The sequence below is a fragment of the Plodia interpunctella genome, chromosome 5, assembly GCF_027563975.2.
Source record: "Plodia interpunctella isolate USDA-ARS_2022_Savannah chromosome 5, ilPloInte3.2, whole genome shotgun sequence".
NCBI lineage: Eukaryota > Metazoa > Arthropoda > Insecta > Lepidoptera > Pyralidae > Plodia > Plodia interpunctella.
In genome coordinates this window covers 9,495,006-9,518,836 of record NC_071298.1, presented here as the reverse complement: position 1 = coordinate 9,518,836, position 23,831 = coordinate 9,495,006, and the positions used below count along the sequence as shown (strand labels likewise).

The following is a 23,831-nucleotide window of genomic DNA, read 5'->3' as shown; positions in this document are numbered from 1 at the left end:
GTTTTTTGTCGCAGCACGTCGGTATTCTGCACGCGATCAGAGCATCTAATTATTGTTCATAATCTTACGTAGACATTTGGGGTAACACATGTCCACAGTGAAGAAGGTTCACCAATAATTTTAGAGAATAACAAGAGATTGAAATCGGACATCATTATCATCATATTTTTTGTGGAATTTTCTTAAACTATCTTATTACTAGAGATGAGGTATGTTTGATTTGTCCATCACATCTAAACATGGTAGTCAATGGCGGGATTATTGTATACCAGAAGAATAACAACAATTTGCTCAAAATCGTTTAATGTTGAACGCAAAAGATAAAATTTTATTGTGTTATGCTCGAGGTTGAGTCCATTTTACAAAAGATTGTAATAATTAAAAAGTTTGTAAGGGCTTGTCAACCCTATGTCCGATTGGTGTTGTACAAATCAAATATTTAATTATTTAGACAACTTAACCCCCGACTCTGAAGTTGTTAGCGTCTTCTCATCAGATCTGCAAGTGGGCCTTCAAAACACGTGCACATTGATCTACTAGAAAATAGCAGACGATTTCCAAACGGCTCGACACACATTATCCAACACTCTCGAAAAAAATACCTTTAAAAAACTATGATGCCACGGATAGACATACAGATACACAGACACGTTAAACTTATAACTCTTCTTATTGTGTCGTCGGTGGTGAAAAATAATCAACTAAAACGCACGAAGTGTTTGAGACACCTGCAATACCTATTTTATTACAAATTGGTTTTAACCAGGCAGGTAATAAAGTACCTACCATTAAATAGCAAATTATTTCTTATCAAAGACCACTTTTGTTAAGTGTGAGGGTAATTAAAATTACCAAAAGCGTTGGTTTTTTTAATTAGGTAAGTACAAAAAATTTCTGCCTCTCTGTGGAATAGTAAAACAACACTATACATTTTAATGGTTAAATATGTCACACATGCTCTTATTAAATTGTAGGACCTAAACCTTTCTAAGGAATCACACTATCTATTGCTGAAAACTTGTCTAAGTATTTGAAATTTCGCTTAATAAGGAGACCTTACCTTATTTCAACCTTGAAAAAGTACCGTTCCCTTGTGAAATCAACGCGGGCGAAACCTCGAGCAAAGGCTAGTATAAAAACAAAAGTAAGTTACGACCAACTTACATTAAATTATTTAAAATTAAATTTCAGACATCTATGTTCCAACTATGATTAGGCTAACGCTGTTAGCACTTATGGTCGTAACGTCTTTGGCGCACAGTCTTTTAGATTCAGAAACTACCTCCGATGAATACGCTGACGATGATCCGTTATCTAAAAAAGGAGTATTCCCTTTTTTATTGAGTCTATTAAATTGGAACAAGCATTCGTTACCAAAAGACTGGTCTATTGAATCAGACCACAGTGAGAAACCATATTCTCATAATCTAAGAAGCCTTTATGATATAGAAGATGGCTTGGACTCGGAGCATCATGGATCAGATGATCAGGATCAAGAAGCTGAAGCAGAACCATCGCACTTAAATCTAAGGCAGAGTTTAACGTTGTGGGAAATCGTTGAGCGGAAGATCAAAAACATATTAACAAGGTATTTGTTACTATAATTTCATACGTTTACGGGAAATACCTTTTTATTCAGAAAGGAATTCGGATACACAATTAAATACTGATGTAAATTTTTTAACAACTAAACGCGAGGCATCCATTTTTCAAGATGGTTATCATGGAACAAGGCTTAGCAACAAAACCTGAACTGACAACTATGAGGATAAAATAAATTTACGTCCTCTGAAAAACGCAACACAAAAATGTTACATTGTCATAGAATATGTACTTGACTATCTTCACTAACTTTGTTTATTTATTTAGCTAAATACAACGTACACAATATGTATCCTTTTAAAGTATTTAGTAAGAAAAATAGGCCCTTACAAAAAAATCTTATGATATTAATATTTATGATTCACAGCCAGAGACAGTTTATGCTCCTCCCGGACGTACAAACAAATCTAAAATGATCTGAAATGATGGTTTGAGTTAGGGCTTAGTCGCTTAACTGGGCAAGATCTGGACATCAGTTTGTTCACAGGCGACGTGGCCAGAGGACGACTTTGAAAGACAGGAGCACGCACACAGCGGCTGTGATGTCCTCTGTGCTGGGCCTGGCCGCTAAACTCCTGGAAACTTGCTCGTATGTTCGAAGAATAAATCATTTTATAGCATAATAGATAAATTATGTGCCTAAAATGGGTGTGTTATGTGCATAAAAAGCATGGACACTAGCAACCCGTACAGGTCACAGATGCGTTACGCACTATTTGCGAAAGCTATATTCTTTTCTTGGAGGCCTCAATCACCATCGACATCGTGGGGCTTGTCTGCGAATTAAAACTTTAAGTATATCATAAAATAAATAAATATATCAGAACAAATCACACAGATTGAGCTAGCCCCAAAGTAAGTTCGAGACTTGTGTTATAGGATACTCAACGATACTATATTTTTTATAACAAATACATATATGTATAGGTAAACATCCAAGACTCGGGCCAATCAGAAAAAGATCATTTTCCATCATGACCCGACCGGGGATCGAACCCAGGACTTCTCGGTTCAGAGGCAACCACTGCGCCACCGAGGTCGTCAAATTTAATTAATGTGTTTAATCTAGGTATCTTCTTTTATTTATCTACTGTACGATTTGTCTTTTTTTTATTACTTTTACAGGACTATTGAGTACGTGAAGTCATACCGAGGTACCGTCGCATCGAACCTCCTACAAGCTTATGCTAACCCGGCAGAGACAACCAACACACTGTTAGACCTGCTCGAGAAAATAAAGAAATCAATCGCAAATGTAAGTTGATTGTTGGCGTATTATTTGAAACTAGTTATTGCCTACATAGTTAATCTACTTCCAAATAGATTGCATTTTAACGAACTGCCACTGTAGTATTTAATATTTATTTATTAACAGGCACGCACGTTGATACAAAGAAAACTGTTACCGTGTAAACAAACAGATTACAAATGCCCGTCATCACCGCTGCTACTCCGACAACAAGAGCTGATTCGAGCACTCGGCAGCTTCGCCAGGACCTATCTAGCTTCAATATCACTGCAGAAAGCAATCAACAGTTACGACGAAGTAGCCTACCTGCTGAATGGTGAAAAAGATCAGGCGTTATACGTTCTTACGGTTAAATCTGCGCGTGTCCTGAAGTTAATGTCAAATAGTTACACCTGTGAGTTGCCCTTGGAATCAAAGTTACCACGGCTGACGTATGACGATAGTTCTGAAAACGTGAATCATGTAACGCTAAAACACAGGTATCCTATCCTGATTGGATAAAATCCGGTTTATCGTATGTGTTTTGAGCAATTTCTGATAATAAAGTTTGGAAAATACATGTTCATTATTATTATTTTTAAAGTATACACCAAGCGACTGCTCTTTGTATCTCCACTTTGGCTGTCCAGCCCCTGGCCAGACATTTATGGACCGCTAATGAAGACATAATGAATATTCGTACGTTTGATGTAAATAGATTGCATGCAATACTTACACAGAGCCACAGACCATTAGAGCTAATGAAGGCTAGTCAGTGGAAATTTTTTTTGTAATTTTACAATACGCTGAAAAGAGATAAAACACATTCGTTTCGCCTTCGGTGGCTCGGTGTAATGGTGTAGACATACAATCAAAAACTTTATAAATATATATAGATACAAGAACATTACATACTTAATGTTCATCTGTGACCACAGTGAATTTTCGAGCATATTGTACGCCGTCATTACCGTCCTTCAAAATAAACCTGTAAAAGTGATAATTAAACCAAATGCATAGCAGTGTGGGTGACCAGCCATAATTGCATAAAATATGCAATTATGGCTGGGTTGTGTTGTAGCCATAGATAAAATGATTGTAGCGTACGCGTCTACGCATGAAAATTCCATATAACAAAAGCGTATCACTAAACGAAATCAATAGTTACTATATTCTTATCATCAAAAAATATTACGTACCCCAAAATTGTTAAGATATGAGGAAAAATTAAGTTAAGTTAAATGAAACCATAGATTTAATACATCACACATGTTTAATCTTAAAGTACACCACACCTCATACAATTATATTTATTAGTACAATACAATGTTAAAGAGGAGGCATACATCGAACTATCTATTTTAGTTGTTTACATTATATTAACAAAAGTGCAGTTTCATATATTATCTCTTTACATTTTAAAATAAATATTCTATCTTAGCATATAATAAGGCCAGTGTCCAGGAAAGGAGTGAAAAAAAATGTAGAAGAATCATAGAAAAAATTACTTAGCCCCATTGGAATACTGTCAAAAATTTTGAAAATTATTTATTCCCTTGTGTCATTACATATATATTTCTAAATAATTGCGTATGCGTATTGTAAATAAGTATGAAATCGTAATTGTTTATACGAAAATATATTCCCATCTCTTTCTCACAATAGGTGCTAGAGTGTGACGGCGATACATATTGGTACAAGCGACGCGAGAAAGCTATTTGTTTCACTATGTCTCACAGTTTTGTAAAAAGAATATAAATTATGGCAAAAGGAAATGACATTAAAAGTCCTCAATATTTGACAATATTCCGAAAGAGCATAGCATAGACTAAAACGATTTTAAAGAACTAATGAAAAACGAAAGCCCTTTTACAATTTCAACACCAAATTTTATTTTTTATTTTCTACTTATTTAATTTTTTCTATGTTTTAAATTTACCATTGCCATAGTGCAGGGGCTAGATCAGCTGTGAAACATTTCTGAGATCATCGTTTAATTTTAAATCAAATTTTATAGTCCTATGGACTGACTTGGATAAATTTTACATTGTCTTAGTTTGAATCGTGATTTCTTCAATTTTTGTATTGTTATAAAAGACCTTGACTTATCAAAAGGTTTGCATTTCATATTCCATACGATTTATTAAATTTAAAGATAAATTACGAGACATGATCTTGAGTCTTAACTCTCAAACGATTAATGACAATGATTCAAATACTAAGAAAGTGCAAAATAAAATTTCCACGTCGTTAACTTATATTTTTGACCTTAGCCCATGCAACAAAAAAAACTATAGTGAACGAGACTGATTAAATTCTAGGCCCGTGGATACCGGAGGCGTATGCAGCACGCGTGTATGGAATTTTAACTCCCGTATACACGGGCATGTGTACGTGCTACATATGTGGATTCGGTGTGCACGGGCCTTTATAGCTATCCAATGGCTTCGAAATTTTAAGTTTTGAGTTGGCTTTCCAATCCGTGGCGGATTTGGTCAAGGCCCAGGTTATTAACGGCCAATCGTAAATTGGCAGAAAAGCAAATTCAGTGGCCTAGGGCGGCCAAGACTGCAAATCCGCCTCTATTTGCAACATAGCGTTCTTAGGTATAATAACACTAAGCGTTGTGGACTTCTATGAATGGTATAAAAGAGCGTGTGCTGCATTTACTCCGTACGCGTCACGAATTAAGCATATTCAAGCTGTCTTATTCACAAACCTTGTGAAAGATGGAGACGGACATAATGGATAGAATAGCTTGCATTCTTTTGTTGCTCGTAAAATAAAATGGCCGCTTGCGCAACGCTAATGTTGATAGGTTGGGTTTACGCCCAATTTATACCCATTTTTTTCTAAAATGCCCAAAGAAATCCCATCTCTCTCAATGTCACATAATTCGTTGATTGATTCTAATGTGTCCACATTTACACCAGTCAACTTTGACGTTAACTTTAACTTGTGTACAACAACGCTAAGTTCGACATTTTGTCAAAGCTAAAGGTCAATGTAGATTAGTGCATGTGAGATGTTTAAGAATTTAATAGAATTGTTGAAAAGCCAACCATTAATTAAATAAATCTAACAATCTGCGAGAATAGCCACAATACATTAAATCGTCACAAATCAGTCAAACATAAATATTAGATATATCTATGTTACTTCGCCTAAATTGCACACGACACATTACGCCAGAATATGTTTAGGTTTACCTCATAATATAACATATAACATTCCCTTACTTCCCTTATTTACTTTATAGTGCCTTATAAAAATTTTAGATCTTGTGCGTTTATTCAGATTCCATATGATACAAGATACAAATTATCGAAGTAATACTTTTCTTCTGTGTGCGAGTAATAGTGTAAATAATCTGATTACTAATCTAAATCTAATCTAAGTCGTCTAAGTTGTGCCACTACCAGCCGGAACCTATAATTAACTTCTTGTAACTCATTGATATATATGTCGGTCCTCTTTGAAATGTTAAAACAAAATAAATAAACATAGAAAGCTATTTTCTAGACTATAGTTTGACTTCCTGTGAGATTGAGCTGTGATATTTTCTGAATATATATATTATATAAATAAATAAATATATATAATACAACATAAAATAATGTCGCGAAACAGTATTTTATGGGAAATTAAGGCTTTTGTCTAGAACCTAGTAGAGATCTTTCTTTAATAGATTTTTTACAACTAAACATATGATGGCTACAGATAATTTATCAAGATACAGATAGATGATGATGCCGAACACTAAAATGTTAAAATAAATCATAACTAAATGAATCTGAACTTATTACGTACTTGTTTCATTTTAAAATAAATGCAGTTTGATCTTTGGTTTGATTATACAATTTATGTCTCAGAGATATATCCATAAACATATTCTTTGTAGCTCTACTAGCATAATATACAAACACTAATATAATTTACAAATTGTACACGATTTATCAGACACCAATTTCCTTGCTTTCAGTGATTCGTTATCCTATATGACTAAAACCGAAACCAATCCAAAACTTTCCACACTAAAAATGTTAGGCAAACTTTAACACCGCAATTTTTTTTAATACTATAGAAAATCTACTTAATTTATATTCAATAAAAGCAAGGAAAATAACTTAAAATACTTACACCTGCACTGCATTAGCAGTTACCATTCATTAGAATGGTAGAAAATAATCTACCAAAACTACTGAATCCGGAACTGACTAGTGTCACTTTAAAAACATTTGAGAAAAATAAAAACAAAAATATTCCTCTCAGCTGAGATTAGTTACACTAATATTGCTGAAACATAAAAAAAAACTATATTAATTATACAAAAAAAAATGTTTTAGTTAATCAACATGGTCTGACGTATGAAAATTAATTTCAAAATGGAAAATATCATCAAAACTAAAGTGCTTTCCAAACGTCAAACAAACTATTATTAAATTCTTATATATACAACGTAAATTTATACACAAACTTATGTACATGTTTTAGAAAAATACATACAGTGTGTATGAAAACATATTACAGAAAGGTCTGTAAATAATGTGACTCTTAGACATGTTACTTTAGTTAGAAAATAAATATAAAAACCAAATATTCTTCAGATTAAAAGCACACTCTGAAATTGTATTATTTGTGTTTATATGTGCTTTTATATAAATATCAGGGTGACTAAATAATAAATCATTTTTTGCAATATTCCAAAAAAATATTATGTTTGATGATCCTATTTTTCCTTATGTTTTATATTTTCACAATCGCCGAATTTTACAAGTTTATATATAGTTACTTGTCCAACAATATGTCACATCTTGCCAGTTCCCTAATTCCAAGGAGCTGTCAAAACGTGAAGTAAAATATCAAAAATTATACCAGCAAAGAGACACATTATTTTATAAAACTTTAGTTTTCTACTCTGTCACCACGACTAACAATGAAACAGTAGAAAACAAGCGTTATTTATACATTCAAATGATCATAATATAAACTATTCCGTATATCCCAATATGGGATCATAAATAAACTAAAATCTGATGGGGCACATTTTAAGGAACCAATAAATAACTAGAAATATAGATAAAGTCATCACTTTCATGTCACCACTTACACCTTGTTTAGGTACTTGAAAAATATGTGAAACAATGACATTATTTAATAACCTTGTATTTTATTGACACATATCTTTGGGACACTAGTGTCCTAGTGGCTTAACACGAGTTTATATGAGTATAATACGGTCAAAATTTATGTGGAAAATTAATAGCACCTTTCACATGCAATTCTCCACATAATTTTTGACGACAGCGACACAATAACTCGCAAAAACTCGTGCTAAAGCCACAGAACAAAAAGACACGTCATGCACATATAAACAAATACCAAAACAACGGTATAACATTATCACTATCACTATCACTGTTCAGTATAGTTTATCTGAGCGCAGTGTAGAGGTTGAGAACACTCTTGTTCTCCCTGTGGGAGGGCGTCTTGGAGAACACGTTCCAGAAGCGCAGCGTCTCGTCGCCGGCGCCCGTCACGATCGCCTCGCCGTCCGGCGACAGCGCCAGGTACAGCACTCTGTACGAGTGACCTGTTAGTTTCGCCACCTAGAAAGATTACAATTCAATTTTACGCCCACCGCTGAATAGTTTTCGCCCACCCCAGGAATATCTATGCACACGTCAGAATAGTCTTGTGACCAACTCAAAATAGTCTATCCAAATCCCAGAAAAGTCTGTGCCCACCCCAGAATAATCTGTGCCCACCCCAGAATAGACTGTGCCCACCCCAGAAGTCTATGGCCACGTCAAAATAGTGTGTGCAAATCCCAGAAAAGTCTGTGCACATCTCAGTTTAGTCAATATAAACCAATCCTAGAATAGTCTGTGCCGCAGAATTTAGTAATACTAATAATTTCTTTCTCTCTTATGACATCAAATAATATACTTCACACTTAAACAACTATAGCTATATGCTTTTGACCACGATTATCAATGCGTTTTTGTTTTTAATTATAAAACCAAAAAGAAAAAATTCTCACTTGAGTCAACGAAGGATATTTCCATACTAAGATCTGATTCTGAGAATAGCCGTGTGTGGAAACCAGCTCGCTGGAATGCTTCGACCATGCCAGATTGCACACTTGAGATCCTGAAACAGATACACAATATATTTTCTATATAGTTCAATGTATTTTTCAATGTAGGCTAACGCGAGGGCATTTGCCGGCAAGAAGTATTTTAAAAAATTATACCACATTTGTTTAATAATACAACTAGAAAATATTATAGTTTTCTATAATACAATATGGTCACAGTTGACTAAACGGATTTTGGTGAATACAGCGTTTGTTTTATGTGACAACTGTGACTACATTGTTTAATGTAATACAATAGTTTGATGATCCGTCATGTGTGAATCCGTCATGAATGTAATAATAGTCTAGTATAGTATAATACCTTTCTACTAAAATTTCTATCTAGAGTGATGAAACTTGGTGCAACATTTTCTCATTTTTCGCTAAGTGATAAAAGAAATTGAGAAAAACGCGAGACGGCGCTAGTGTGCATAGACAAAGCGCCTTAAAAAAACAATATGCGAAATCTGAACGGGTGAATTTCACGAGCGTTTGAACGCGGCGTGTAGCGTTTCATTCGTGTGCCACATTTTTTTTAATAAATATTTTTTTTTTAATCATAAAATTAACATTTTAATTATTAACTTTTTATATTACTTATTTACAAAATAGGTTAATTAAACCGATTACAGTGTACATTACAATTTAATAAACACTAATGAGAGCCCGGGGCGGAGATCAAAACGCTCGTGAAATTCACCAGAACTCGAATATTAACTCACCCGTGTCGACACACTGCATCGGCTGCGAAGTGAGGGTGTTCCAGAAGCGTATGCAGCGGTCGGCCGTGCCGCCGCCCGACGCCAGCAGCCCGTGCTGGTGCGGCGACCACGCGATCGCCTTCACCGCGGCCACGTGCGCCGAGTACGTCTGCACGGGCGACGTCGAGTGCTAAAACCAGTCAGCGTCCGTTTAGAATCGTAAATAGTATATAGTAATATAAAACACCACAATTTAGATAACCAGTTGTTTTGCTACCTTATATATTTTGGACAAAGAAAGTCTGTAAGACGTCGTTTTGGTCGTTTTCAGATCTTAGCCATTCCTGCGATTAGGTGAATTTATGAACTTTGTCACAAGCTTTTATTGTCGTCAAAGAGATATATATAGTTTTATATATATAGTACCATAGTATATAGTTTTGCACGTGAAACATTTAGCACGTGGAAACATAGCCAGAAAACAGCTGAAATCAAAAAATCTTACCATAGACCAAACGAATAATTTATTGTCGTTGCCTCCCGACGCCAGCGACTGACCGTCTGGTGACCACTTGAGACCGCAAACTTCTTGTCTGTGCCCTTGTAGCACGCGACCTGATTGTTGAGCTGTTAAGAAAAAATACAACATTAACACACAGAAAATATGAATTGATAGAACGTGAACTGGTAGACATTGTTTAGCATTGCGTCTAACCTATTGTGCCTTCTGTGAAGATGTGCAATAAAAATATTTTTTTAAGACTCAGATTCATCGAAGGTTATGAACGAATGTTATCAATCTATGCAATACATTACAATAGGCCATTGTAATGTTCAAAATTTGAGATTATACGGATTGGGCCGGGAAGTTATACGGAAACCTATTTGGTTACAATCGATAAAGTACTATTTTGATTGGTAATGTATTTAGTAGCAGTAGGCCCACTGCAACTAATTCCATTGCCAATAAAAGTAGTACTCAATGAAGCTATTATAGGCATAGTGCTATATTATACTGGATGTGAATGAAGGGCGATAGTAGGCATTGCACTAAGTTAAGTCTATCTATAAGTTTTCTTGGTCATCGCTAAAAGGTTAGCTTTCAGACACCATTTTGACCTTAGTGTTAGAAGCACAACCCGCGCACATGCGCACTACACCCCTAGCGACGAATTCACTCGCGTTGTAATGAATTATATAGTATTGTTAAAATGCTTGGAGACTGAATTACCTTACGTATTGTGTTACGGATCAACCGTGGACATAAACATTGGCACGATATTCTTAGGTAATAGTGCGTTATGACAGGAGCGGATATGTAATGCCTAGTATGTAATGATCAATGCACGCGTTGAAGCCGATAACTATTACGTAATATATAGAAAAAAACCTTAGTGCCGTAAACATTTTCGACCAAGCAATAGTGTGAAAAATTGCCGTCCACATTTTGAAAAATGTACGTTTTGCGAAGTGCTAAATGTGTGAATTTTGCGTAAAAGCCCGATCTAAATTCTTTTTATGTTAGGATAAATTGTAAACACAAGTTGTCAACTCACGTGGACACCTAGTGTCCCGCTGCCGTATGTGTCGGTCCCGTGAGCCGGAACTGAGTATGTCGCCGTTCCACGCCAGAGCGCCCACCCGCGCTATGTGGCCTTGGAGCTTCGTCACCTGGGAACCAAATTAATATACTGGATGGAGTACTTGCCTATATAGATAATTAAGTACCTATATATTAAGTATCTAACCACATTATTGCAAAACACCGAACAGAAACAACGAAACAAACATATTTTCTCAAAAGGGATATTGTTCATGTCTAAGTATAGTCGCTTTAACAATCTACAACGCGACCATTGTTGTATCGCGTCGCATCGCATCGTGTCGCAAATGACTATTCCGTAAAATATAGGAATGTGTATTCGCTAGGTCCTTTACTAATATGTGATAAGACATAACTGCTGCATCCATAATAGAAACAGACGTGAATGGCCTTAGAGCTCAATTTATCACTTCCACTGCCCTACATTGCATCGTGTTGCACATATACAAGTCTGGCAGGCGATTCTAACCATTATTAAGATTATGTTTGTTGACTTGTATGACTGTAAGGAACATGCATTAAACTCACATGCACGTACCGAAACTTCTTTTTAGTGAAGATCGCTCAAATACAGTGGTCTTTGCTAATAGGAATCTTAAATATTATTTTATTGCATGTTCAGTTAAATTATAAGTCGATTGTATTAAATAAAGTTTTTTTTTTTTCATTTTCTTTTTTGTTAACAGTGACGTCCCACACGCTAATGTGTCCCTTTTGCGTGCCGACGGCCACATGGTGTCCACTCTCACTCCAAGCCACGAAACTGACAGCATTCTGAAGGTAACCCATCTTTGACAATATACACAAAGCAGGTGACCACATACCTCCTTGTTAACAGTGACGTCCCACACGCTAATGTGTCCCTTCTGCGTGCCGACAGCCACGTGGTGACCTCTCTCACTCCATGCCACGGAAGTGACTGTGTTGCCTTCTGAAGACAGGTCGCAGAGTCGGGTAACCTGGAATTTATTTAAAACTTAATTTCACATATTGACATTCTCTATCAGTCGATCATTAGATCAATTGAGATAGCATTGTGAATTATGAAATGGATATTGCTTTATCATTCTTCACCAAATAAGCATCGTTTCAATTCAGTTCAATTAGAAGTTTCTGAACATAAGACACAAGACACATACCACAATACAATTCTACATTTCCGCCACGATTTCTAAATTTTTGATGAACAAGCGTCGGTTAAAAGCAGAGCAGTGTAATTAATAATTATTAACTCTCATTTTTTACGCCGTAAATAATACGTGCCTCTGTAAATGGAGCTAATGATCATTATATTTCATCTGCATGCTATTAATCTACAGTATACCTAAACTTTTTGGCAAAGTAAGAACGATCTCAATTTCTTGCTAATTCGTCTGAATTGTGCCTTGCCGTAGATAGTACTCTGTATATATCTCTCATTGCGGTTTCGCCTTAGAATATAGACCATCCTCTGGATTTTGTACGAGGCGAATAAGGAACTATCTTGACAAACGGATATGCAACAATAGCATTCCCAAGGAAGGCTGACGTCAGACAGAACTTTAGTTACTCTGACAGCGGGCATCGCGACCCCAAATGCAAGTAGATCGGTTGGCTGTGCGTCAGTGGCCCACAAAACTATACTTGGACCAAACCAAACAACCAAACCCAGAATTAGAAAATGAAAACACAGGCATAACCCGAAGCTAAAAATTTCAAGTGCGACAGTGACAAAACATATTTTTACAAGTATTCTTTAACTTTTAATGTATAACTATGTGGAACTTGTATTCCGATAACCACCTGGCTAGTACAAGCGCTCCACAAGTACACGCAGCTCCCGAGGCCCACGCTGAGCACATTCTGCGCGGACCAGTCCACCAGGTTCAAGTAGAAGTCGTCCTGCAACTCCGGCGCATCAAGAACCTTAAAAAATATATTTAAATTTCTTAAACAGTATTTCTTATTAAATTTGCGGCCCGATGGCTATGTCGTTTTGACGTCTTTCGACTCAACACAGATACTCTCTGTACTCGTATTCGACTTTCGACGTACATCGATGCACATCACACAGACTAAATTAGCCCCAAAGTAAGATCGAGAATTTTGTTTATGGGACACTAACTCAACGAATCTGAAAAATATATTTTTCAATTGTTGACCTGAACGGGGATCGAACCCGCGAACCTTAGTGCTGACTTGCTACTTAGTGTTCCTACACTAAGTCCTCTGTAGCTTAATGGTCATCGTGCTGGATTCCTGTCCAGCACGATGACCATTAAGCTACAGAGGTAGTATGAATACAAAACTGTAGATGTAAACAGCCTGTTTCAGGCGTATTACCTTGAATGGGATCCGCGATATCTTCCTAGTCGCCTTGCGGGGGGAACGCAGCAGCTTTTGCGATTTGGCGGAGACGGGCGATAGGCTGTATGGCGACGGGTCTATGTTCTCCTGAAAAAATGTTTATAAAAATAAATAAACAAAGTTAATATAGTTATGCTGGATGCGATCATGGAGAATTTCGGAAAGAAAACGATGCTAAATTAAGTGATTGTATTTTATACATAGATTCCAACGGAAGATCATGAAAGAGCATCAAAAATCGATGTACGTCAAAGACTTTTCATTTGACTTCGTGCTTAAACGGACAAACATCTCGAACTAACATTTCAAACACTAAAAGAGCTCGTTAAGAAATAAAACAAAATACGAATGGTGTAAAGAATATAAATGATCATAGAGTCATTATGCTTCCAAATAATAATAAAACAGATAAATTCTAAGCGAGTAATAAAGAAGATTGCGTTGTAGCAAAAACCGCTGACAAATTGAATATAATAATTTTAACACCACTCCACTGGCGAAGCGAACATTCCGCTGATTGCAAATGTTGAGAAAAAACTTACATAAAGCGCATCTTATAAACAATCCATGTTAGACAAAGTGCTTCTGTAAAAAACGCAACAAAAAGTGGCTTTGATAGAAATACGCGCCGAGATAAAGGCATAATAAAGTAAATCACGCAATTAAAAATTATGATTTCGTTATGTCATAATGAAAAATTAGCTAGTGGCAACACAGGAAAACATTTGAAGGCCCTGAAGCGGAACAACAAAATCCTTGAAAGTTCGACTACCCAAAGCCTTTATGCGAAACGTATGTAAAAACACAACTGAAAAAACGTTACCTACGTGTACGTTTGATAGTGGCTCGATTTGTCAGCGATTTTTTTTTTACTTGTCTTCCAATGAATCATCACAACAATTTCTATACACCTTATTAGTGTTATTGACAAGCGATATTAAAACACTTCTAATTGATGGCTGTCGGCTACTGCTGAACGTATGCGTGAAAAGAACAATAGAAGTTGAAATAAAGCAAGAATATAATTTTTAACTCCTTAGTTAAGAGACTGTCCTTACAGTCTCCACCGAAAACATTTAGGACAGTTTTCAAGCGTATTCCAAACTTAGACCTACAGATACACAAAATGTAAACACTCTAAGCTTGTATTTTGTGTTCAAATGCGTTGAACATTAGGCAAATATTTCTTTTTATAACCTGTTGTGTCCAACCGGCAAATATTTGTACAGAATATTATATTTATATAGCAATAAAGCGTGCATTCAATTCTTTATTACCATCTAAAATGGCACTGCGATGACAATTTTAACGCGAATTTTCGCACTGACCGCACGTCGGGTTTCTAAGTAAACTTTAAAAAAAGTGCACAATTCCCTTAAGTATTTGACAATTTTGCGCATATAAACCCGCTTTTATTGCATCTCAGAAATAATCTAGATGAATAACAACTTCATACAGTAAGACAGACGGTTCTCAGACGTGGGTAGCATTACCATATAAAAAAAATTGTTCTGATTATATTCCTTTTATTTGTTACAAACATAGAATTCGGTGTGTGGGTGAAAATTATTGGTAGTAACTTTGGGAACGATAAAAAATTACAAAGAGTAACAAAGAAACGCATCTGTCCGTCCATTTGCAATTCAGCTGGGATCAAATTGGGTTGTAACGCCTACGTCAACGAAAAACATAAGAAACAGGGACATAAACATGAATGTTTAAGTTAAGCGCACTCACAATAAATATTACTGATAAAGGGAGGATTTACATGTTAAACTACAAGATATCTGTATACGAAACCGTTATTTGTCCCAATTTGGAACCGGTGAATTACTATTGTCATATTAATATAAAACAACACAATATATGAACATAAAACGGCAAAATACAACAACATAGATCAGTCCCAAGAGTCATAAGTTTAATTGTATGTACAAAGAAAGCTAACTGCTTATAAAACAGCCTTCAATTATAAGATAAATAAAAAGTCTAGACACAGAACAGACTCTAAAAATATTTATGAATGAAACCTGTAGTACTACTAACAGCTGAAATAAGATTGAAAGTGCATCCACGTGCAAGATGATTAATTCGCAAGTGCCACTTAAGGAGATATTGACTTAAGATCAACCAAAAGAGTCGTCATCGAGTCTGCCTCCAAAGTTGAATAATAGACCAATTAGTTGGACATCGCCTTAAGCTGACTGCAACTGGTTTTGGAGGCAGGTGAACGAACATTGACAGATCTTCAAACGCTTATATATTTTTTATTGGTGATGTCACTCGTCTAGACTTACACAGTGCAATATTGATAGATAGCTCGTTAAAGTTAACCGTTTGCAATTTTAATAATATATATTGGATATTTAATTTTTTTGAAAAAGAGCTTAGAACGAAAAGAATCAACTCGGCCTACTGTAACGTTGATACATCGTAATACATCGTCCTTTTTTAACAATGCAGTATAGAAAAATTAAGCCCTAGTACAAAACAGGAAAACTGACCACCACCGCAGGCAATAAAGACGTCTTCACAAAGTAAAAATAAAATTGTGAACAAAACAATTTGTCGACGCCATTGCATTTTAAATTTGTTACCCCGAAAACATTACTGTTTTTGCAAATTAACCATTTTCTCATTGTAAACCACGTAATAAACTTATAATTTAGGGAGGCCATAAAATAATTTTCATAAAGCAATAAAGAAACTATGCTGTGCACTACCAGTAAGTAATTAGAGAACATTTTTAATAAACAACAGAGTGGAGAGTTAAAACAATTAAAAATTTAATAAATACATTAAAATCTACTTAATTGCCGTAACATTCGTCAGCACGCGCGGTTTGCTTCCAAATATTTCATTGTGTGTTAACTGCAGCGGTCACCATATCATAAAAGGGACGGATGGATCACTCCAGTTTACCGTTCAAGAATAACTTAATTTCAAAACTAATGAGTAAATAGACATCATTACGTATCAAAATTAAGTGGTGCATGACGAAACAACCGGATAAGAACGGACGAGTGAAACAAAAAGAAGACATGAACAATTTGGTTTTGCTAATGCCGTTTTGATTACGCGAATTATATTTTTTTACGCAATAGTAAAACTAGACACGGCATATTGTAATAAAACACATATTTTGCTAGCCCGTTGAAGAAAACGACCTATCTAATTATTATAAAAATAATATTCGGCATCCGGCTATTAGTTTTGAAAATAAATATCATATACAATTTAGGAAAAGCATTGTAAAAGATGATTTGAACTTATAATAATTTTGGTGTCATCATTCTCATAATAGTAGTATTGTGTAAAAGTCAAAATTGCACAACTAGAAACCGTAAGCGTTCATTTATACAGATGAAATTCAATTGGCTGCTTCCTCGGTGCACAATTGAATACGAATAGACAAAAAGCTCAGCACAATAGGACACAAATTGCCCATAGGGAGCCTAGCTCTAGACTACAAAGGCGATCCTGAACAGGACTAATAAAAGCATCCGATAGCCATCCAAGAGAGCTTAATCGAAAAGATAATAGACACGAATCAGACGTGATGCAAGCCATTGACGAGATTGAAAAGTAAAAGAAAAATTAGTATCTAAATGCAAACCACAATGATGTAAGATGAATGAGCAATCAGAATCCAAGTTTGTTCACCTCCGGAGGCAGACGCATAAAAAGCTAGAATCCAGGTAGTGGCTAGATGTAGATAACAGATAGATTTTTACTGCGAATGAGTGACAGGTCCTGCGATTTGGAAACATGTCACGTTGCGAACGGTGCAATAAAATTAACAAGTCGGTGCAAAAGGCAGGCTGTAATTCAGTATTACATGCAACGAATGTTAAATTTGGCAGCAGTTGTTATCGGCTGGTAATCCGCATATAGATAGGTAGATGCAAATAAATCAGTGGCAGACGTTGACTGGAAATTTACTGCTTAGGCTCCTGAGAGCGAAACTGGATCAGACAATGATGAGGTACTATCAAAGTTTTTCCGTAGACATAACGAAGATAACCACAGTTCGTATTGTAAATAATATCATGAAATGTGTTTTTAAAAGTGTTTTAATTTATTATATTCAGAAAATTTCAATGTTATAGGGCTTAGTTTCAGGCAAATACTCAATATTATTGCTAAATACTATATTGAACTAACTAGTTGTAGCGTGCAGCTCCCTCGGTAGCCTATGCTTGAGCTCAGGTCATAAACTATATCTAGTCCAAATTACATGAAAATCGGCCTAGCTGTTTAGATGTAGCTGTAGACTTTCGATTTATAATATTTGTATGGACCATATTAGCATCACAACTACTGCAGCAATTGCGTACTATCGATAGCGTATTTCTCGTATTCATTGTTACAGTTATGATATCGATTGTAAGTAGAACATTTCTTTAACGGTCATTGCTATTGAAGTAGTTCACCATATACACGTTATGTACAGCCTCTAATGAAGATGCCCTTTTCTCTTTTGCGATTCAAGTGTGGACAGCTATATTTTTACTGCCAAATTTACCAGAGTCAATAAAACTACTTGACCTCACGAAATCTATTGTTGAATCAATTTACTTAACAGTGTAAACAAACGTAACCCTATCGGGCCTCGCAAAAAGGCTTGCCAAATAGCCAGTGTCAATATGGTAGGAAAAAATTAAGTAGAAGCCTCTTGTCGAGGGTAAAGACCGTTTCGTTCTTCAACAACGAATGTTGTAATTACAAATTGCTCAAGAAAAAGATCTGCTGTAGTTTCATCAAAAAAAGAAGGTAGATACTGCAAAGGACTAAAATGAATCTTGCCTTTCGAAATAAGCAACCAAATTTTGGTCTGTCTTTCATTCCTGTGCTAAAATATGCAACAGCGAACATACATTTCTCCTGACTTTCATAATGCGATATAATTTTAAAATGACACAAGAGTTATAGTTTGACCAAATGGTCCTAACCTTTTACGCATTATCCCGCGTAGCAGTAGATGTTGTGTCAGCAAACATAAGCGGTAGGCACGGATGGAAACTTGTGACGCTCGGTTCAATGCCTGATGATGGGCAGCCATCAGGGGCCATTAGGATTACTCATCAAGTTCTCTTTGGTCTTAATGTTTCCTCGAAATCATAACCGGTATTACTTCACTGCAACTCACGACGCTTGACGAATTTAGCTCAAAACATTTGTTTTGTCTAGATATTGAAATACTTTTTTATAAAGCAACAATAGCGACAAATGAACGTGCACAAAAATTTCGAATGCCAATCCTAGGCCATGCATATTAACAATACCTAAACTGCCAACAAAGGCTAGACACAACATTCATTGTCATGATATATTGGCCGTGTGTGCCGCGTCACTCATCAGTCTGGCCATATTTGGAATCGATATTTGTCCCATATCAGATAACAATTCGAACATCTGCATTGTGATTAGCAAATCGGATGTCAATCAACGGACTTTCCATATAGGACAGTGGAAAAAATCCTAGTAGGCAATTAGATGTCTGACCAGATTCAAGGTTGCAATCACCTGTCTGATAGTTACCAGTAAAAAATATTCTGATAGATAATTAACGTGAAATTTATATCTAGATGTTTCAGAAATTAAAAGAGCACCCATACAATGATACATAGACGTGACTGTGCAATCCGGGGACAATCTAAAACATGATCTAGATTGTAACACCACGGCAGCCGACCAACGTGTGCCCAAAACAACGACAAAGAAATCGATTTCATGCAGCCAGAGATAAAAAGTTGAAAGAAAAAAATGCATGACTTCAAAATTACTTCAAAAACTTACGAATCATCCCCTGGCAATGACCGAAGTCTAGACTTGAATTTATCTATTTTGGTCGAGACTTTTAGAAAAAAACTAAATAATAAAGATTTGATGAGCAAATACAATTTATCAGTAGTGTGTTTTTTACTGACACGGCTCAGTATTACGGTGCAAATGTTTTAGATGCTCTTGAGTAGGTATACGACTTTAAATAATTGCGGTGTTTTATAATCTCTATTTGGACGGGGCTAATTGTTAATACATTCGTTTTTTATCGAATGCAAAACAATTTATAATAACTCCAAGAGGTCTTCTATAAAGACTTTCGTGACCATCAGCAATACAGATTGGTTGTATTGAAGCACGAACTCTTTTCTAGCTATAAAATGGACCAATCAATTACATTCGGCGTGAACGCATTTAAAAGCAATACTTTTTTAGGAATTTAAAATTAAAAATCAATTGGGCCCACATCTACTTTTTGCATAGTGCAGAATTGCGTCACGGTGTCGTTTCGTGCGCTAACAATTTCGGTCATGGAGAATTCCTGGATGTTTCCTGCGTGTAAAGATACGACCGATGAACTCTTCAATCGCACGCATCAATCGCTATGCCCAGGCGAAAAATTTGTAAATAGCAAAACGTCTAGACTTCTACCCGTTCAAGGACTAAGCAAAATGGATTAGATGAGTCCGTGACGTTTCGATTAGTCGCGCCTGCGCATTGGAAACACGGTGATCGTTTTGATATAATTGCGGACCATATCAAAGCAGGCGCGATAGGCATTACTATAATGATAGTTTAGGATTATGTTATAAGTTGGTGTTATGGCACTATAAATCAAACTACTGACGAATTCAGTTCATCAGCCTCGGATTTCATTGTAATCATAAACAAGAGACTTGATTATATTGATTTATTTTTAATGTATACAGAAGTATTAACATTTTCGTGTGAATGTCTAAAGAATAATATTATATACGAGATTTATTTGAAGCCACGCTAGGAATGGAATCACATACAAATGCATTTTTTGTCAGTGCCAGTGAATATATCCATGTATAATGCTGAGCGTAATAAAGTGGGTGTGCACCTATGGAACCAATACGGAATATCATACATCTTAATAGATTTTTTGCAGGCCAATGAAATTCTTAATTCTGAATTTCTATTTCAATACAAATATAAGACATTTTTATTGTATTTGGCCATCCAATTTTTGTTAACTTTGAATTTTGGTAAAACTATTACCCTCTACACTTGACCAGTTTCGGAGATGAACTCATTTCCTTAGACTATAGAAATTACTGTAAATTCTGTGTTCATTTCATTGAAATATTGTATACGACTTAAATATAACCAAAAATTATTTTGTGATGGTAAGCTATCAGCTAATAGCTATAATTGTATTCACACATATTATTCACGAAATGCTAAAAAAAAAACGAAAAGGTAAAACGTTTATTAACAACCTGTTGACAGGGAGACATGCGAAACGGGCCCATCAGCACATCTAGACAACGACTAATGCACGTTATAGTAGTGTAAAAAATATAAATTCGTGATAGACTTTTTTTTTTAATTTCTACCCTAAATTGGGCATGTGCTTTTTGCTGAACTGTTTCTTCATTACTACTGTACAATATGATCTAATGATAAAATGATATAGAAAACTAGTTTCTAAAAAAAAATATTATATTAACCATTTTCAATTTTATAATTCTTATTTTTTATTTAGTGTATGTGTAATCAACACATAACAGCTTACTATTTTTCTAAAAGTTTAAGCCGATTAAAAAATGTGTATAGATTTTGATTCAAACTCAGTAAGAATTTTTATACGTTGATGCACTGTCATTTCAATCGATTTAAAGTGCAAATTAGTACCTACCTCTGCCTGTTAAAATGCAAGGAGCAGATATTGCATTACCATTGGTATTCTAAACATGGGCGGAAATTCTAACAAAATAATTATTTTAGGTCATTGTCGTCGTGATGTCAGTCAGACAGACAAATGACTGGACAAAAGGAGCTAGTGAAAAAAAAAAAACAATAGCATTGTAATGGGTCGTGAAAAAAGTTGCAGAAGGATAAATATTTAAAAATAAGTTTTACGATTTGCATTTGGAGTCGAGAACTCGAGATAATGCCTGGCCGAGGGCATTCCATACTAGTAAATTACTAAAAACAATGACTAATCAGTATTTTCCATAAATAATGTCGGCGAAACATATATTACTTCAAATAAATTTCTATGAATAAGTAGACGCGGTAAAAATACAGTTGTAATTTAACGCGTTGTACTGTTTCAGTTATATTTGATTTAAACACATTTAAATATGTTAAAAACCATTTATCAAAAATTTAGATGGTGCAATCGACTACTGTTGAAAGAATGGTGATACCGAATGCATATTGTAAGTTGTACGCCATATGCAACGCGTGCAGCCACATTAGTTGTCGCATAGGTATGGCAGTTGCTGCATACGCTACTTATAGGTCTGCAGTGGCCTTTACACAGCGTGATAACAACTTGTAAGATTGTTTTATATGAATTGTCTGAGGTTTGAACCGAGAAGAATCAAGACACAATGCATAAACAATTGTTATCATATTCGGCTACCGGTGTGGGTAGGTAGGCAATTATTTTTATGAAACACAGAATGCACGAAACGATGCCAAAACCCTATGAAATGGACACACATCAACAAACGTCAACTTCACTGATTAGCATATCCTTATTGTCGCAGACTCGCTAAACATGTCCGATGTGGTATTGTTAATTGTTCACAATGAATTTCATTTTTACAATTTTATTTGCGTATTTTGGGTAAACTAACGTAGCTATATTCAACACCCCTGTTCAATATTTTTTTCATAATGTGGAAAAATATAATATATACGTAGAATAATGAAAATTATCAGTTCTACTGATAGGAACTTTTTAGCATAACGTCCAGCCAGTCCCATAATATCTAATGGTATATCAAAATGTTTTGTTTGTCTCCGCGATTTTAATTAATGTTTCGTAATTATCGTATTCAGTTGCAGGTACTTACCATCGAATTAAAAAAAAAACAACACAATGTGCCGCATCATCATTTCGAACAGTCATATTTGAATTCATCTGATAAAATCGATAATTATTCGTATCATAATTTTATTTTAACTATCAGTTAAAATCGGATCTCGTACCTCAAAATGTATTTGCCAATTTGCAGGAATGACACGAGTAAACGATATTCGATATCGATTCTAATTACAAATGTCAGCGGTTCCTGTAACGAGATGCGCAAGCGCATACAAAGGTGTGCCGACGCGGTCGGTGCATTTGTTATTTTGTCAACGATTACCAGAAACCATTTACGTAATTGGTGACTAATTGTACGTGGTGTTTGGATATTATACAGGGTTACTGGTATCAAACGCAAAACCTCCTAAAGATTACTTGGGTACAACAAAACAAGCTATTTTTATTCTACGACTTTTCGTGATTCGTAATTTTTTTTTCATATAAAAAATACAATCTAATTTGCGATTCTACACATCTTAACTCTATGTAATAGCCAAGCAACACGAGACAGTAATGTAGAGTTACAGTACAGTACAGTGTAGAGTACAGTAGGGTTATGTAGCGGAATCGAACATAGAGTTAACGTTTTATAGAAACGAAATTAAAACAAAAAAAAGGAAAATGTAGTATGTACTAGTGGTTCGCCACGAACTTAGACCTCGCAAACACAATACATTTTTGATGACTTTACAAAATAGTAAATATTTCAAAAACGACTTCATCGATTTTGATGCGCCACGAACTTAAAAATTCTATTGACAGATCCTACATACCTTTTAAATTTCATCAAAATCAGACAAACGGTTAGAAAGTTATTGCGTTACAAACAATACATACAAAAAATGTATTTTTGCCCCAAGTTGATTTGTAGATCTTGCTCGCTTTGCTCGCTCGGTCAATTACGTTTAGACAAAAGTCGTAGAACAAAATATGTTAGTCTCTGTACCTTATGCGCCTTTGGAAGGTTATGCGTTAGATATCAGTAGCCCTGTATATTTGATCCTATGTACTTATCATATCATCGTGATAAATCTTGCAGTGGGTTGATATCAACATTTTTTGAGTTTGAAAAAATAAAGAGAACAAATGCGAGGTTTTTTATGATTTTTTCACACGTTCAAATCACATGACAAAATTTTAATCCCACGAGGCCAGGTCAAAATGCAGCAGCTAGTTACAAGTCTTGTCTTATAAAATAAACTCTTGTCACATTAAAGCAAAACGTTTTGACACTCACACGGTGTTGCCAAATAACAAACTTGATATGACTGCCGTTACGCCTTTCAGAATCGGAATGGTATCGAAAAATAATAAAATTTACATTTAAAGCCCACACTTACGTCCAATGTACTGTCACAACA

The 23,831-nt window shown here is 35.3% G+C and overlaps 2 protein-coding genes across 2 annotated transcripts in view; one reads left to right on the top strand and one right to left on the bottom strand.

The window, feature by feature from the left end:
* Positions 1-751: 751 nt before the first annotated feature.
* Positions 752-3,410, top strand: LOC128670113 (uncharacterized). Its single transcript, XM_053745506.1, has 5 exons — positions 752-877; positions 1,192-1,588; positions 2,090-2,191; positions 2,728-2,857; positions 2,978-3,410. The coding sequence occupies exons 2-5, from the start codon at positions 1,209-1,211 to the stop codon at positions 3,350-3,352; spliced, it is 987 nt and encodes a 328-aa protein (XP_053601481.1). The 5' UTR covers positions 752-877; positions 1,192-1,208; the 3' UTR covers positions 3,353-3,410.
* Positions 3,411-7,008: 3,598 nt separating this feature from the next.
* fzr (fizzy-related) overlaps positions 7,009-23,831 on the bottom strand; it is a 34,480-nt gene continuing 17,657 nt past the window's right edge. The window contains exons 3-10 of the mRNA XM_053745535.1: positions 13,596-13,706; positions 13,056-13,178; positions 12,098-12,232; positions 11,227-11,341; positions 10,176-10,297; positions 9,692-9,860; positions 8,874-8,983; positions 7,009-8,439 (exon numbers count right to left, since the gene is read on the bottom strand). Of these exons, the coding sequence (XP_053601510.1) occupies positions 8,263-8,439; positions 8,874-8,983; positions 9,692-9,860; positions 10,176-10,297; positions 11,227-11,341; positions 12,098-12,232; positions 13,056-13,178; positions 13,596-13,706 (1,062 nt within the window). The 3' untranslated portion in view covers positions 7,009-8,262. The remainder of the gene's footprint in view (positions 8,440-8,873; positions 8,984-9,691; positions 9,861-10,175; positions 10,298-11,226; positions 11,342-12,097; positions 12,233-13,055; positions 13,179-13,595; positions 13,707-23,831) is intronic.